This window comes from Lampetra fluviatilis, chromosome 1 (genome assembly GCF_964198595.1).
Source record: "Lampetra fluviatilis chromosome 1, kcLamFluv1.1, whole genome shotgun sequence".
NCBI lineage: Eukaryota > Metazoa > Chordata > Hyperoartia > Petromyzontiformes > Petromyzontidae > Lampetra > Lampetra fluviatilis.
The window spans coordinates 38436423-38450955 of NC_136275.1; the positions used below are offsets into that span (position 1 = coordinate 38436423).

The 14533-nt window shown below is 50.9% G+C and overlaps 1 protein-coding gene across 5 annotated transcripts in view; it reads right to left on the reverse strand.

Annotated features, from left to right (window-relative positions):
• LOC144935552 (uncharacterized) overlaps positions 1 to 14533 on the reverse strand; it is an 86689-nt gene that overhangs the window by 10635 nt on the left and 61521 nt on the right. For 2 of the 5 annotated variants that reach the window (XM_078862319.1, XM_078862347.1), the window contains 12 exons: positions 13800 to 13917; positions 12225 to 12293; positions 12031 to 12099; positions 10595 to 10676; positions 8732 to 8859; positions 7711 to 7822; positions 7102 to 7183; positions 5974 to 6054; positions 4194 to 4307; positions 2822 to 2913; positions 2166 to 2448; positions 962 to 979 (listed from right to left, as the gene is read on the reverse strand). In XM_078862319.1, the coding sequence (XP_078718445.1) occupies positions 962 to 979; positions 2166 to 2448; positions 2822 to 2913; positions 4194 to 4307; positions 5974 to 6054; positions 7102 to 7183; positions 7711 to 7822; positions 8732 to 8859; positions 10595 to 10676; positions 12031 to 12099; positions 12225 to 12293; positions 13800 to 13917 (1248 nt within the window). The remainder of the gene's footprint in view (positions 1 to 961; positions 980 to 2165; positions 2449 to 2821; positions 2914 to 4193; positions 4308 to 5973; positions 6055 to 7101; positions 7184 to 7710; positions 7823 to 8731; positions 8860 to 10594; positions 10677 to 12030; positions 12100 to 12224; positions 12294 to 13799; positions 13918 to 14533) is intronic. The other 3 variants (XM_078862337.1, XM_078862328.1, XM_078862356.1) reach the window with 3 other exon arrangements.

Genomic DNA, 14533 nt, shown 5'->3' on the forward strand with positions numbered 1-14533 from the left:
CCCCCCCATTAGCAGGGAGAAGCGCGACTCTCTGTCTTCATAGCGGCCACACCGTGTGATTAGCGCTCGTCTGAATGGCACTACCCTGCAATGGATTTCTTTCGCGACCGTACGTAGCCAACCACGATAATCAGACATACAGGGGGAGGGGGGGGAAGGACAATACGTTTAGCGAGTCGATAGACTCAGCCTCTAACTCTCAGAGCTGGAATTTATCCAGTTATCGATGGCAAACTATCCTTTTAATTATCACGCGACAAACGTTGCTCCCGGTGGGAGAGTGGGTGGCACAAAGCTGCCCTCTACGTTGCAGACCAGAGGGTTGCTCGAGAGAGTGCCTCGGAGGTAGCTCTGCCATATCCCCTTCCGTGGGCCACTCTATAACACGGAGGGTCACACGACTGTTCTGCGAGACATCCCAACAGATGCTTCACTTCCGATCAGCACGGTTGGCTATGTACAGCAAGAAAATATCCCAACACATACGCCAATGTACGGTATACATGTTGAACTTCTTTCGCAACCGTACTTAGCCAACCGCGCTAATCAGACGTGCGGGGGGGGGGACAACAACAAAAGAAGCAGTTCCAAAGAAATTAGTTTCCAATCGAGACTTAAAAGCGCACAGCGCTCCAGTGGCTTACGAATAACATTTGCAACAGCGATTCGAAAGTAGGTCGTGCCAGACACCTCGTGGTCGCGGGAACGCTCGGGACGTCCACCCGTGGGCTTGGCCTCCGTTCACGCGGACTGGCGGCGCGCTAAATCTGTCCGCCCAGCGTACCAGCTGGATGCGGTCACTCCTTATTTTTATTTTGTTTTCTGCTAAACATTTCACGTTTCATTTCCCCCGGCGGGGGAGGGGGGTGGGTGTGGTGGTGGGGGGGGAAATTATCAACAGCCCTCCTGCCGCCGCGTTACCGAGTGTCAGGCAGCGGAGGGTTAAGGTGTCTTGTAGTACCTTTGGATTTTCCGAAGGCTGAGGCAGCATTGAAGGGGTTAAAGAGACACCGTAAGGTTGTTAGTACGGACACACGCGCAGCAGCGACTGCGACGACCACGACAACAACAGCCGCCAGTCGCCACAATGCAACGGTGAGGACACCACCGTGCCGGTGCCAGGTTAGGTGCACTCCGAGGCGCCGTGATATGTTAAAGCTCACCGGCATACGAGGTCATGGGATAGACCCAGGTGTTACGGGTTAACGGACAGAGATGACCGACAGACGCCGCCACCTGCGCTCCCACGGTGCCACTGTTCCACACACATGCACAGCAGGACGCGCGTAGACTATGTAGTCTACAACGACGTCCTGGGGGAAGTGGTGTTAGCGAGCGCCTATTAAGAGCGGCACGGTGCATGAGCCAGTTGGTGCAGCCAGACGCACGCTCGACCACTTTTATCTCCCCAGTGCTGATGTTTGCACTGCACCGGGTGCTCATTTTAGGCTGGGTCTACCTAGGAGAGTCTCAGAACAGGTGATATGAATTGCATCCAGAAGTCCATCCATGTGAAATCCATTTAGGGTTTGATTTGTATTTCTAACCCTGAGCAGTGAGCTCCACTGAGAACCCTGTGTGGTTGCTGAGTAAGGCTGACTATTTAAGCCTGCAGCTCTGTGCGAGCCTATGGGTCTCACTGCAAGTCTAAGGCTGTCTGTGCGAGTCTAAGGCTTTCTGTGTACGAGTCTGTGGCTCTCTGTGCGAGTGAGTCAATGGCTCTCTGTACGAGTGAGTCTGTGGCTCTCTGTGCGAGTGAGTCCATGGCTCTCTTTGCGAGTGAGTCTATGGCTCTCTGTGCGAGTGAGTCTATGGCTCTCTGTGCGAGTGAGTCTGTGGCTCTCTGTGCGAGTGAGTCCATGGCTCTCTGTGCGAGTAAGTCTATGGCTCTCTGTGCGAGTGAGTCTATAGCTCTCTGTGCGAGTGAGTCTATGGCTCTCTGTGCGAGTGAGTCTATGGCTCTCTGTGCGAGTAAGTCTATGGCTCTCTGTGTAAGTCTATGGGTGTCTGTGTGATTCTATGGGTCTCTGTGCGAGTGAGTCCATGGCTCTCTGTGTGAGTCTATGGGTGTCTGTGTGAGTCTATGGCTCTCTGTGCAAGTGAGTCCATGGCTCTCTGTGTGAGTCTATGGGTGTCTGTGTGAGTCTACGGCTCTCTGTGCTCACCCGTCCTTGCGGAACTCCATGGACACGTTGTCGGTGGCGATGCTGTGAGGCCTCGGCTCCTTGAGCTCGGTCTCGGGGGAACCCCCCCCGGGGCCCCCTCCTCCCTCTGGAGGTCCCCCGGAGCCCACGGAGCCCACGGAGCCCATGGACCCCACGGAGCCCACGGAGCCCACGACTGGGGTGGTAGCCCCAGCGATGGTGGCCGGAATCTCGTGGTTGGCATTGTGGTTCGTCTGGGTGGGGCTGGACGCACCGCTATTGGCCGTCACCCCAAAATCCAGTTCTGGAATCAATAACAACAACAACCAAACAATCATATACGATACTAAACATTTTTTTTTATTTTACCAGGCAAGGCCCATATAGATCGTTTTTCCAGAAGCGACCTGGCTATCACAACTGATAGGTCAACAAAGTGGCTTACCGTGTGGAAATGTATAGCAGCCAAATACTCGAAACGCGTGATGTTGATTATAAATGTGGAGGGAATAAACCAGATGACCCGGAGAAGAATCCACGCGACCGTGGGGAGAGAGACACACGCACACAACTCCAAATATACAGCAGGCGTCAGGGCTGGGATCGAACCCACGACCTCCTCCATAGCAGGCGAGGCAGATAACATCTCCTAGCCACCATTCAGGAAGGCCACTGACCTCCAGGGAAGAACCAGTTGGCGTTCTGGATGATGGGCTCGATGATGCCGCCCGTGTGCAGCGACACCGTCGTCATCATGTCCGTCATGCTCCTGCACACGGGGGAGGGGGGGGGGTCACATGACCACAAGCTCACGTCGTACGGCTACAGAGGGTGGAGGGTTCGCGCGGCCGGTAAGGGGAGGGTCACATTGCCACGTGGAGGAGGTCACGTGACCGCATATCACAGGATGTTGTTCCAGGGTGGCGGCTCTCGCCGCTGTTGCGCACGCTCCGTGTTTGGCTTCTCCCAGGCCACGTCATGACCGGGGTTTCTTTGTTAATTTCGCACGCTCTCTCGATCGGTTTCTCTCTAACATTTGAATGCCCGGCTCTCCGATGTGTTGTCAGGTTGTGCCGCGTGTTGCTCGCCACAACGATTAGCGTTTGGCTCCATGTGCTGGGAGCGCCTTGAAAGCATCAGAGAGCTGTACAGCACTTCCGTAAAAACCCACGCAGTCATGTTTGACGATTCGAATGCGTCGTTCATCACGCGCAACTACAAGTTATTTTAGCGTGTTTCTTTTATCACGCTAAAATAATTGTTTTTCCTTCACAATTCCTGAGCTTTTACCTGACCCTCGAATTCCAAACATCATAGATAACCACCGCTCACCTGCTACTGCCAACATAATCATATACGGTGGCAATAACATTGGAAAATCACAGGAAGCACCTGACTAGCGTCGCGCAACTAAGGTGTCCATTGCTGCCAGGTGACGACCGCTGCTAGGCGATGACCGCCGAACGAATACATTAAAAGGTCACACTAATTACACACAAAGTGCTTGAGACAGATGAACCACAATACCTTGCTGATCTCGTCCAGGAGCGTAAACCATCACCACGCGAACTCCGGTCATCCTCGCAGGAGCGGCTTTTGGCTAGCTATCGAACAAAGACGGTGACCGCATTACACGGCGCTTTCCGATCCGCTTCTGCGGCCGTCTGGAACGCTCTTCCCTGCGATATTAGAAAGCCACTTCAGCTGTGCACTTGTAAATCATCTAGATCAACAAACACATTTTTTTCGAGCTGCTTTTGTGTTTAGTTTGTTGTTGTCCCTTCCCCGCACCTCCAATGAGCACGATTGGCTATGTACGGTGCGAAAGAAGTTCAACATAAATCTTGGGTCTTTCGGTAAAGTCACGTACTTATCCACGTGACTTTACCGAAAGACACAAGAAAATGAAGTTCAACACGGATACATACATCACCGACGTCACCGTCTCCCCTCCTACCGCTGCCCACGTGGAACTGGGTAAGTGGCAGCCCTCACCCCGGGGCCCGTGAGTTCGCGCCGGACGCTGCCGTTTCCGCGTCTGCCACTCACGCTTCGTTGGGCGACCACAGCATGTTGGGCCCCAGCACGATGGCCATGTTGCTCGCCGTCATCTTGTTCTCGTCCTGGTGCTCCGAGAGTTTGGAGAAGAACTTCACCAGGTACCTTGCGCACCGCCCGCCCGCACGACAGGGGGGGGGGGGGGGGGGGGGGGCGGCCGCGTTAACGAGCGCTCGGGGTGCTGCTTGCAGACGCCGAGACGAAGAGACGCTCGACGCGGGTCGGTCACGTGCTCCACGGCGGAGGTTTGCACGACCGCGCGAGCGCTCGGCGCCTACGCGTGACTCCCCGTGTGACCCCCCCCCCTAGGATGCGGTGGCATTAGCGGGAGGCAATTTCCGCTGAAATATATAGATTTTTGTTTTGTTTTTAAAAATGTAACAAAGAATTAGAGAGCCTAGATTTGAAGCTTTCGTGACTGCAAGGAATCATCTTCTTAGGTTTTTTTGGTAAAGTCACGTAGAAAGTAAAATAAAATAAAAACAAAAATCACGACGTTTCGGAGGCAACACAAGTCTCCGTCATCAGGTGGGACCGTCACAGCCAGATTAGCTGTATCAAGCTAATCTGGCTGTGACGGTCCCACCTGATGACGGAGACTTGTGTTGCCTCCGAAACGTCGTGATTTTTGTTTTTATTTTATTTTACTTTCTACGTGACTTTACCGAAAAAAACCTAAGAAGAAAATTAGAGAGCCTCCTCCGTCACGACGACCTAATTTTTTGCATTTTGCATGTCCCTCAGCAGTTACTTAGCAAATTAAAGTGCATTACCGCGTCCATTCCATCTACCGCAAGAAGTTGTTGTCGGGGCAGTTCAGGTCACCACGGGAGGAGGAGGAGGGGCGCAGTGACCCCTCATGCCGGCCGGTACGTTCCTCCACCACATCCCGGGCAACGGAGGCGCAGCGGACAGCCATGTCAGCGTTTACATTATTTAGATTAATTTGGCTGCTAGAAATTTCCACGTGATCAGCCACTTCGTTGAGCTATCATTTGCGGTCAGGTTGCCTCTGAAAAATAAGCTACATAGCTCAGTGGGCTTTGCCTGGTAACATAAAAATGGTTTAGCTGTATTTGTATATTTTTTAAGTGATTTTATTACCGGTCCTATACTTTGCGCTCCTATCGTGTTTTTTGTATTGTTAAGTTGTTGGAATGTTCTGACCCGCCCCTACTGGACATCTGTAGAAAAAGAGCTTCATAGCTCATCGGATTCTTCCAGCATAAATTAAAGAATCTGATGCCGAGAGGCATTTAGACTTAGACGCTGCATAAACACACAACGTCTTGCGTAGACTTACGCGGAGACCCACACACTCTCACAGAGGTCCATTAACTCGCACGGGCCTACAATTGACGGCCTCTCTCTGGAAAAAAAAATATTATCGCCGTGCGGGTGTTGTTTTTTTTGTAAACTTTTTTTTTTCATCGTCATGCAAGAAACTGGAATTGAACAGGCCGGGCGTAATGCACCCTCAAGATTAGGGATCGATCGAGGGATCATCGGGCCTCCGTGCCCTACCGTGGTCGGGGTAACGATCCGCACGATGTAAATCCACGCATTGATTGTGTCCCCACGACGTGAATCCACTAAGTGATTTTGTACCGTTTGCAACAAAGTTACGAATAAAATACATTTTACAAAAGAACCGTGGCCATGAATCGTGTTGATTCGTGGGCTCGCCGGTTACTTGGGCCGTCGTGGCGATCGTGGTGGTGGTGGTTGTTGGTGGTACGGACGAACTGGGCCACTGCTGGATGCCTCTCACCTCAAGTTGTCGTAGTTGGGCTTGGGCAACTGATTGCAGACGTTCTTCAGGGCCTGCAGACGTTTGTCCGGGTCCTGGAAGCTGTCGAGATGGAGAGACGGCGGCTCTTGTTCAGGAAGCGAACACAAACTAGTTATGAGTTGCCATGGAGCATTGTGGGTAAACGTAGATACACAAAAATACTCTGTTCTGTGTGAACTGCCTCGCCTGGTAAACAGGAGGAGTGGATTCAATCCCGACCCTTGATCCCTGTATGTTTGTAGTTTGCATGTCTCCCCGTGGTCGTGTGGATTCTTCGCCAGGTCCTCTGGTTTTTCCCTCCAGATTTATAATCGTGTGTTGAGAGTATTTGGCTGCTATAAATTTCCACACGATAAGCCACTTTGGTGAACTATCATTTGTGGCCAGGTCACTCCTGAAAAAAGCAATATAGTTCAGTGTGCCTTACCTGGTAAAATAAAAAATAGTTTAGTTTTAGTTTAGTTTTAGATTAGTTTGTGATGAGATAAACGGTGACGATTAGCGATGCGTTAATGCGTGCAGAGTGCATGTATTGTTGTTTGAGTGTGTGTGCGGGCGTGGTGTTGACAACCCACCCACTCGTGTGCCGTGCCGGCCGTCATAGGTGCTCGCTAACACCACTTGCCCCAACAGTCTGTTAAGGTTATACGAAGGATCTTTGTGTGCACGCATGCAGGAAATTTGGCGACATTTCCACGCTCAACGAGCGAGCGCGTGCCCGCGTGTTTCAACCAAAGCACTCGTCGTTGCCGTTGTTGTCGTTGTTGTTTCAACTGCTCGTGCCGCATGGCACCGCTCGCTTGTGTAACCCGTAGAGAGCGAGTGAACTCTGAAGTGATAATTGTTTTTTTACCCTTTTATTAGGCAACAAAACGAGCACCTTTCTTTACAAGGAGTCATGTTTGCATAGACGACAATACCTGCAGTCATAATGCAAACAAAAAACATAACATTATGACTGCAGGTATTGTGGTCTATGCAAACATGACTCCTTGTAAAAAAAGGTGTCAGTTTTGTTGCCAAATAAAAGGGTAAAAAAAACAATTATCATATTTTTTCTTCTGGCAAATGAGGTTCCAATGGTGTAAATGAACTCTGAAGTCTTACTTAGATGCCTGAATCCACTCTTCGTAAAGGCTGAAGGTCATCAAGGGCTCCGGCAGCTCCCTCAGATAAGACTTCAGGGCCCCTGCACAGGACACAGCAATACACAGGGTGACCGTTGGCCCAACGTTGTATGTGTGCAGAGAAGACATCAACTAAAAACTATTTTTTGTTATTTTACCAAGTAAGGCCCACTGAGCTATGTAGCTCTTTTTCAGAATCGATCTGGCCACAAATGACAGCTCAAGCAAGTGGCCAATCACGTGGAAATGTATCTCAGACAAATTCTCTAAATACACGTCGATTCTAAAATGCGGAGAGAAAAACCAGAGGGCCCGGACAAAAATCCACGCGACCACGGGGAGAACACGCAAACTCCAAATACACAGCAGGCGTCAGGGTCACGATCGAACCCACAATCTCCCGCATACCAGGCGAGGCAGTTAACATCTCAAATATAGCTCAGTGGGCCTTACCTGTTTGCATTATGACTGCAGGTATTGTGGTCTATGCAAACATGACTCCTTGTAAAAAAGGTGTCAGTTTTGTTGCCAGATAGAAGGGTAAGAAAACAATTATCAAGACAAAAATCGTTTAGCTCAGCAAGCTTACCGGCGGTGGCGTGCGGGTCCGACGCGTACTCCTGCGTTTCCACGGCGCCGCAGTCCAGCGCCGCCTTCAGTTTCTTGAGCCTCGAGGCGGCCGGCGCAATCCGGAAGAGGCCCTGGCGGGAAGAGGGCGACGCACGGCAGATCGAGGGCAACGCTCGATGTGCAAGCGCCGGCCTCGTTTTTTTTTGTTCGCGTTGAAATGTCGCCACACCCCCCCCCGCCCGCCCGCCCCAAAATTGCATCCCGATTGTGGCATCGGTACCCAAGCCACGGGATGGATTGAGGGGTTGCTCAGGAATATTGCGATCCGATTTTTTTTTTATATATGTAATGAAATTAACCCACGTGTGGGTTTTTTTTTTTCGGATCCTCCGGATTGCTCCACGTGTATAAATAGCTCGTTATTTGAGTAAAAGCAGCTCAACATATCGAGGACCGCAGGGATTGGTCAAGTGTTGGTGGCACCAAGCTCAATGCCTGGCCCGCCGCATTTCCAGCTTTGTCTGTGGTTTCTCAGCGATTGTGAGATGCTGTTTTCATGAAACGACGCAAACATTTAAGACAAAACGTTAAAACAACATTAACATTATGCCTCCATCACCATCAATGGGGCAAATCACCGAGGCAATGGCTCTTGGCCATTTCATGAACACGAGGACGTGGCTCTCTCTGTGCACAATTACCATGTGAAGGACAAATATAAAAAGACTCAATATCAGTTGTTGACGCTGCCTTTTTAATTGTGTTGCCACACAGAATCCTCTCGGGGACTCTTGGCCCAAAAGAATGGAAATCACAGAGCTACCTCCGAGGGGATTGGGGTTGGGGGGGGGGGGTCTCGTGCAGTCCTGGCGACACTGTGGGCCCGAGGGGAGCGGTTCAATCGGGTTACTCAGCAACGGATCCCACGTCCTTTTGAAGGTCTGCCTCCTTTTGAGTGTCGTCGTTACGAAGAGCCGCCGACGACGACAAAGACGACGACAAAGACGACGACAAAGACGACGACAACCACTGTGACCCACCTCCTCCTGCATGCCGCTCTCCAGCAGCATGGTGACGCAGCACTCGATGGGGAAGGCGATCTCGCGGCACGACACCTGCAGGTGCTCCTCCAGCGCCACCCCGAACGACGGCTTCTCCGTCCACTTGTCTGCAAGCGCACGACGAGACAGCGCGGCGAGCGCTTCCGTATCAACCCCCGGTGCTTCAACCCCTTTCTCGTTGCGATGACGTACGTGTACGTCATCAGTTTTTATCGTTTTAGTGTTTTGCTGTACATGTATGTTGAACTTCTTTCACGCCGTATGTAGCCAACCGTGACAATCAGAGGTGCGGGGGAAGGACAACAAACTAAACATAAAAAGCAGTTCGAAAGAAATTAGTTTTGAATCTAGATTTAAAAGTGGAAATCTCCAGTGGGCTTCCTAATATCGGAAGGAAGAGCATTCCAGACGGCCGCAGAAGTGCATTTGAAAGCGCGATATAGTACTTCCGATGTTTGGAATGACATCGGAAGTACTATATCGGTACCGAGGCTCCCACAAGGCCATGCGGGAGGGCGTGTGGCAGAGTTTGGCGCCAGCTATCAGAGTGCGGTTGTGTTGCTACGGTTCTCTGCGGTGAGTACAATGTCTTTAAAAACAACGGTGCTGCTACGCCTCTCTCAATAAAATGAACACTGAGCCGCATCCACGTTCTGACATTTAGCGGTGAGAATGGGACAGCCACCCTGCAACTTGCAGACGTCTCAGAATGGGAAAAGCAACGACGTGACCATATTTTGCCCTGTGGCCAATATTATGGTCGTGAACCTAATATTGTACGATGTGCCGTGGTATCATCGCCACATCGCAGCAAACACCCAAGTTCCAATTCACCCCGGCAGCAGCCCATGTTAGGCCGAGGCAGGCTCCAGAAGAAACCTACCCACGTTCCCCCTGCCATCTTGCTGTGGTAATTAACGATCGCCGGCCCCCGCGGTGAAGCTAATTGCCTTTTGTAATCGCGCGGTGCAGTCCTGGGTTCACTCCCCGTCACATCCATCATCGTGCGGCTTCAGAGTCTCGCGAGCAGCGGCTGCCCTCATAACTCAGGGGACTCGAGATGCGACGCTTCCCTCCCCCCCCGACCCCGCCACTGCAATGTCGACTTTCGTGAGCGTCAACTACGGGCAGCTAGCCGGGCGGCACGGACGTCACAGCGCCGAGAACCTGGGTTGCAATCCGGATTTCAGACGCCAGTGAAGAACCAGATGCTCATGTGTGGCGAGTCGATGGGTCTCAGCCCGGGTCACCAATGAGTGCACAAAAAAAACCCACTACATTCAATTGAGTTGCCCACTTAATTTGACAATTGAAACTATTGGTTTGACGGTCACGTGACGGACATTAGCCTCTCTGTGAGAGGCGACAGAGAACCGAGAGGTCAGAGTGCTGAGCGAACACCGCTTCCCGGGTTGGGATCCGGGGTTCCAGCCGCCAGTGATCAAACAGGATTTTCAAGTGTCGGGAGTCGATGGGTCTCAGCCCCGTTATTATTTTATTATTTCATTCTATTATTTTATTTCTATTATTATTTCGATAAATTTTAATTTTATTTTTTACCTACGTGACTTGACCGAAAAAACCTAAGAGTAGGTCTCAGCCCCTGACTGCACCGAAATCAAACTCGATCCCTCACCGTACCGACTGTGTGATCCACGACCCGACGCAAAAGGGGGCGCGCGCGTGTGCGTCGCGAGCGTCGTGCGGGTAGCGATCGTTCACCCCCGGCGAAAACAAACATCGCAAGGGGAACACAAAGCCCCTCGAGCGGGAACGTGTGCCGCGGGTAGCGGAGCGCGCCGTGCGAGCTGGCGCGGCGCTGGCTGGCGCGGCGCTGCTCACCTTGCTGGATCTTGAGCGCCGGCAGGATCTTCTCGAGGGCGCTCAACGACTTGCGGTGATACTCGGCCTGCGCCTCGATCAACTGCACGGGGGATGACAGATTGACGCGTGTTTCTCTCGTGTCGTCGTATTTGACCCCCGGAGGGTACAATGCAACCCGCCTACCTAATTCTGACTCCGGAATGAGAGGGTGGAGGGTGTTGGGTGCAGAGAAGAGCCAGACTGCTATTGTATCTTGGGGTCTAAATAATATTCAGTATTTAGATCCCGGGTGTCACTTTTCCATGGGGGTTGTCATATTACTGCGACAGATGCTGTACCCCGGCGGTTGAATTAATATCTAGTACAGGGGTCGGCAATCTGCGGCTCTGGAGCTGCATGCGGCTCTTCAAGGACAGCTTCGTGACCGCTATTCATCAAGGACCCACCGTCTCGTATTCACCACGTGGCATTGGGGCTCTTGAAATATGAAAAATATTGACAGAATTTGTTCTTTTGGTTGCCGACACCTGGTCAAGGACCTCACTTCACGCAGCTTCGGTTTGTGCGATTTCGCGTACATGCGGCTAACCTATTTCTACCTAAAATTCGCAGTATCATGCTTTGTGTACTGTGTGTGTGTATGTGCTGTGTGTGTACTGTGTGGGTGCACTGTTTGCACTGTTTGTGCACACTGTGTGTTCTGTGTATGTGCACTGTGTGTACTGCGTGTGAACTGTACGCGCTACTCGGCAGGCAGCCGTCTGCTCGTGCGGTTACGCTTCGCGCGCCCCTCTTCTTGGAAAGCATCTACTACTATTACTACCTCTAATACCACCACTACTACTATTACTACCACTACTATTACTACTACTACTACCACCACTACTATTACTACCACTACCACTACTACCACCACTACTATTACTACCACTACCACTACTACCACCACTACTATTACTGCCTCTACTACCACCACTACTACTACCACCACTACTATTACTACCACCACTACCACCACTACTACCACCACCACTACTATTACGACCACTACAACCACCACTACTACTACCACCACTACCACTACTGCCACCACTACTATTACTGCCTCTACTACCACCACTACTACTACCACCACTACTATTACTACTACTACTACCACCACTACTATTACTACTACTACTACCACCACTACTACCACCACTACTACTATTACTACCACTACTACCACCACTACTACTACCACAACTACTACCACCACTACGACCGCGCAGAGCGAGGAACAACCTGCGTTGAGAGTCCGGAGTCGAAATTCAACGGGGGGTGAAAAACAATGCACGACACAGCACGACGCCGGCACGACGCAGCACGACGCAGCACGACGCAGCAGCTCCAACTAGCGGGCGACTTCCAGGATCGTCGCGTGAGAGCAAACTTTCCCCCGAGCGACAACCCACCGCAGCAAAGAACTTTGCGTATTCCCCTTCCTTGGCCATGAAGTTGTAGAGGTCGGTCGCCAGCTGGTCCTGCATGTGCACGCACACACACAACGAGGTGCCACGATGCAAACTGCTGCCGCCACCGCCGCCGCCACCACCGTCCCGGCGTTGGCAGCGGTGCACAACCACAATTCACAGCAACAAAGACTCACCACACTCAGCAACGACGCTGCCTCAAGGGAAAATACATGAAATCGTCGACGTTTCGGGGAATGGTCCTTCTTCATAGAACATAAACAGGGAGGTCAGAGAGAGAGAGAGTTAATAGGGGTTTGGGCCGAATTGGATTAAATTAAATAAAATTCTGATGACTGGAATAGTTTCTTAAAGTAGCTCTTGACAAACCCTTCAAAGATAACAAAAAAAGTACCGTATTACTGTAATAAATAAACTCATTTATTTTTGCAAGTAAAATTATCAAATGTCGCTGGCACAATGCATTGTGGGAAGGTTTGTTCTTGTGAAGACAAGCAAGTTTCACCCCCGCCCCCCCCCCCCCCCATAGATATTTTGATATTTCTAGTGATCTGTTTACCTTTCCTATACTTTGCGCTCCTATCGTGTTTTCGTATTGTTTGCTGTTGTAACGTTTTGACCCCGTGCCCCTACGGGGCATCTGTCAAAAAGAGCTTCATAGCTCATCGGATTCCTCCTGCAGTCTAAATAAAATATCCCGATTCTGACCACGACGCCGCACGTGCCGGAATTCCAACCGCGTCGTGGGTCGGCCATAGCGGAGCCCAATGCCCTCGCCACCGTCGAGAACTGCTCACGTGACCTCTGGTCATCCGCACAGGAGAGGGCAGCACTTCACCACCGCACTCTGCATGTGAGAGTCAATGTTCTCACAGCGGTAACGTGAAGCTAAATCGAGTGCACAACTTAAACTGATCAACAAAATAGTACATTCGGGTTAGCTGCGTGGGAATTTGTTCAATAAGCCCAGCCGCCACCTGGTGCAAACGTTTACCGCTTGCGTGACTGAAAGCCAATTTATCCAGCTGGAACGGACAGAGTTCATTGCGTTCCACTGTGCACACTGGCCAGTGGAACGCAATCCAATTGCATCTCCCGGGGAGTCATTCTTCTGAATTCCTCACCACCACCACCACCACCACCTCCATCGTTGTCAAATCATCATCAAAAGGTAATAAAAAAAAACAACATCCTTCTTTAAAATATATGTATTTAATTACTGTGGTTATTGTTTAAGGTAAGTAAAAAAAGATCGTTTGTTATAATTTATTTATTATTCATTGCTATAATTGTTATCAAACATTTACCACCCCCCCCCTCCCCCCCCCCCGTTGGGACAAAGTTTCTGCATTCGCGAATTCTGCGTTCGTTAGGTGTTCTCAAGAACGTAACGCCCCGCGGACAGACAAAGGGTTGACTCTGACCTCATGGTCACGCCGGCCCCCGCCGGTCCGGGTTTAACTTCCAGAAGCGACCTGGTCACAAATGATAGCTCAACGAAGTTGGGCTCATCACGTGGAAAATGTACAGCAGCCAAATACTCTAAATGCGTGACTTGATTCTAAATGTGGAGGGAAAAACCGGAGGACCCGGATAAAAATCCACGCGACCACGGGGAGAGAGAGAGACACGCAAACTCCAAATATACAGCAGCAGGCGTCAGGTTCGGGATCGAACCCACGACCTTCTGCAAACCAGGCGAGGGAGTTAACATCTCGCCACCGTGACCGGGGGGGGGGGGGGGAACTCACCTTGCACATCTCGACCTTGTTGATGGCTTCCTCCATCTCCTCGCGCAGGGAGTCGGCTTTGGCGGCGAGGGTCTGGAGGTTCGTGCCAGGGGCTCCAGATTTGGTGGCCTGCTGCCACCTGCGGGAGGCACACATCCAGAGAGAGCTTCAACAACATCGGAATAAGTTTGTTTTACTGGAGGAATCCAATGAGTTGTACGGCTCTTTTTCACCGATGTCCAGTAGGGGCACGGGCTCAGAACGTCACAGCAACTAAGAATGCAAAACACGATTGGAGTGCGAAGTGTAGGAGAGGTAAGCAAATCCTTTTTTAAAATTAACAAAACTATCTTCTTGTCTCCCCGACAGACCTGGTCTTCACCTGAGGACGGCTGCTTGTGTTGTGGCCGAAACGTCGCGAGAATTATTTTATTATGTTTAATTTTTATTATGTTATTATTTCCCTTCTACGTGACTTTACCGAAAGAACCAAGAAGATGAATCCCTGCAGTCACGAAAGTTTTAAATCGAAATTTAACAAAACGAAACAATTTTTATTTTACCAGGTAAAGCCCACTGAGCTATTAGCTTCTTTTTCAGAAGCGACCTGGGGCACAAATGAAGGCTCAACAAAGTGGCTCATCGCATGGACATTTATAGCAGCCAAATAATCTAAATAATCATCATGATCATCATCAGGGCGGGCCATGCGGCCCGGTGATAGAGCGTTGACCGCTTGTTGCAGGGGTTCGCGG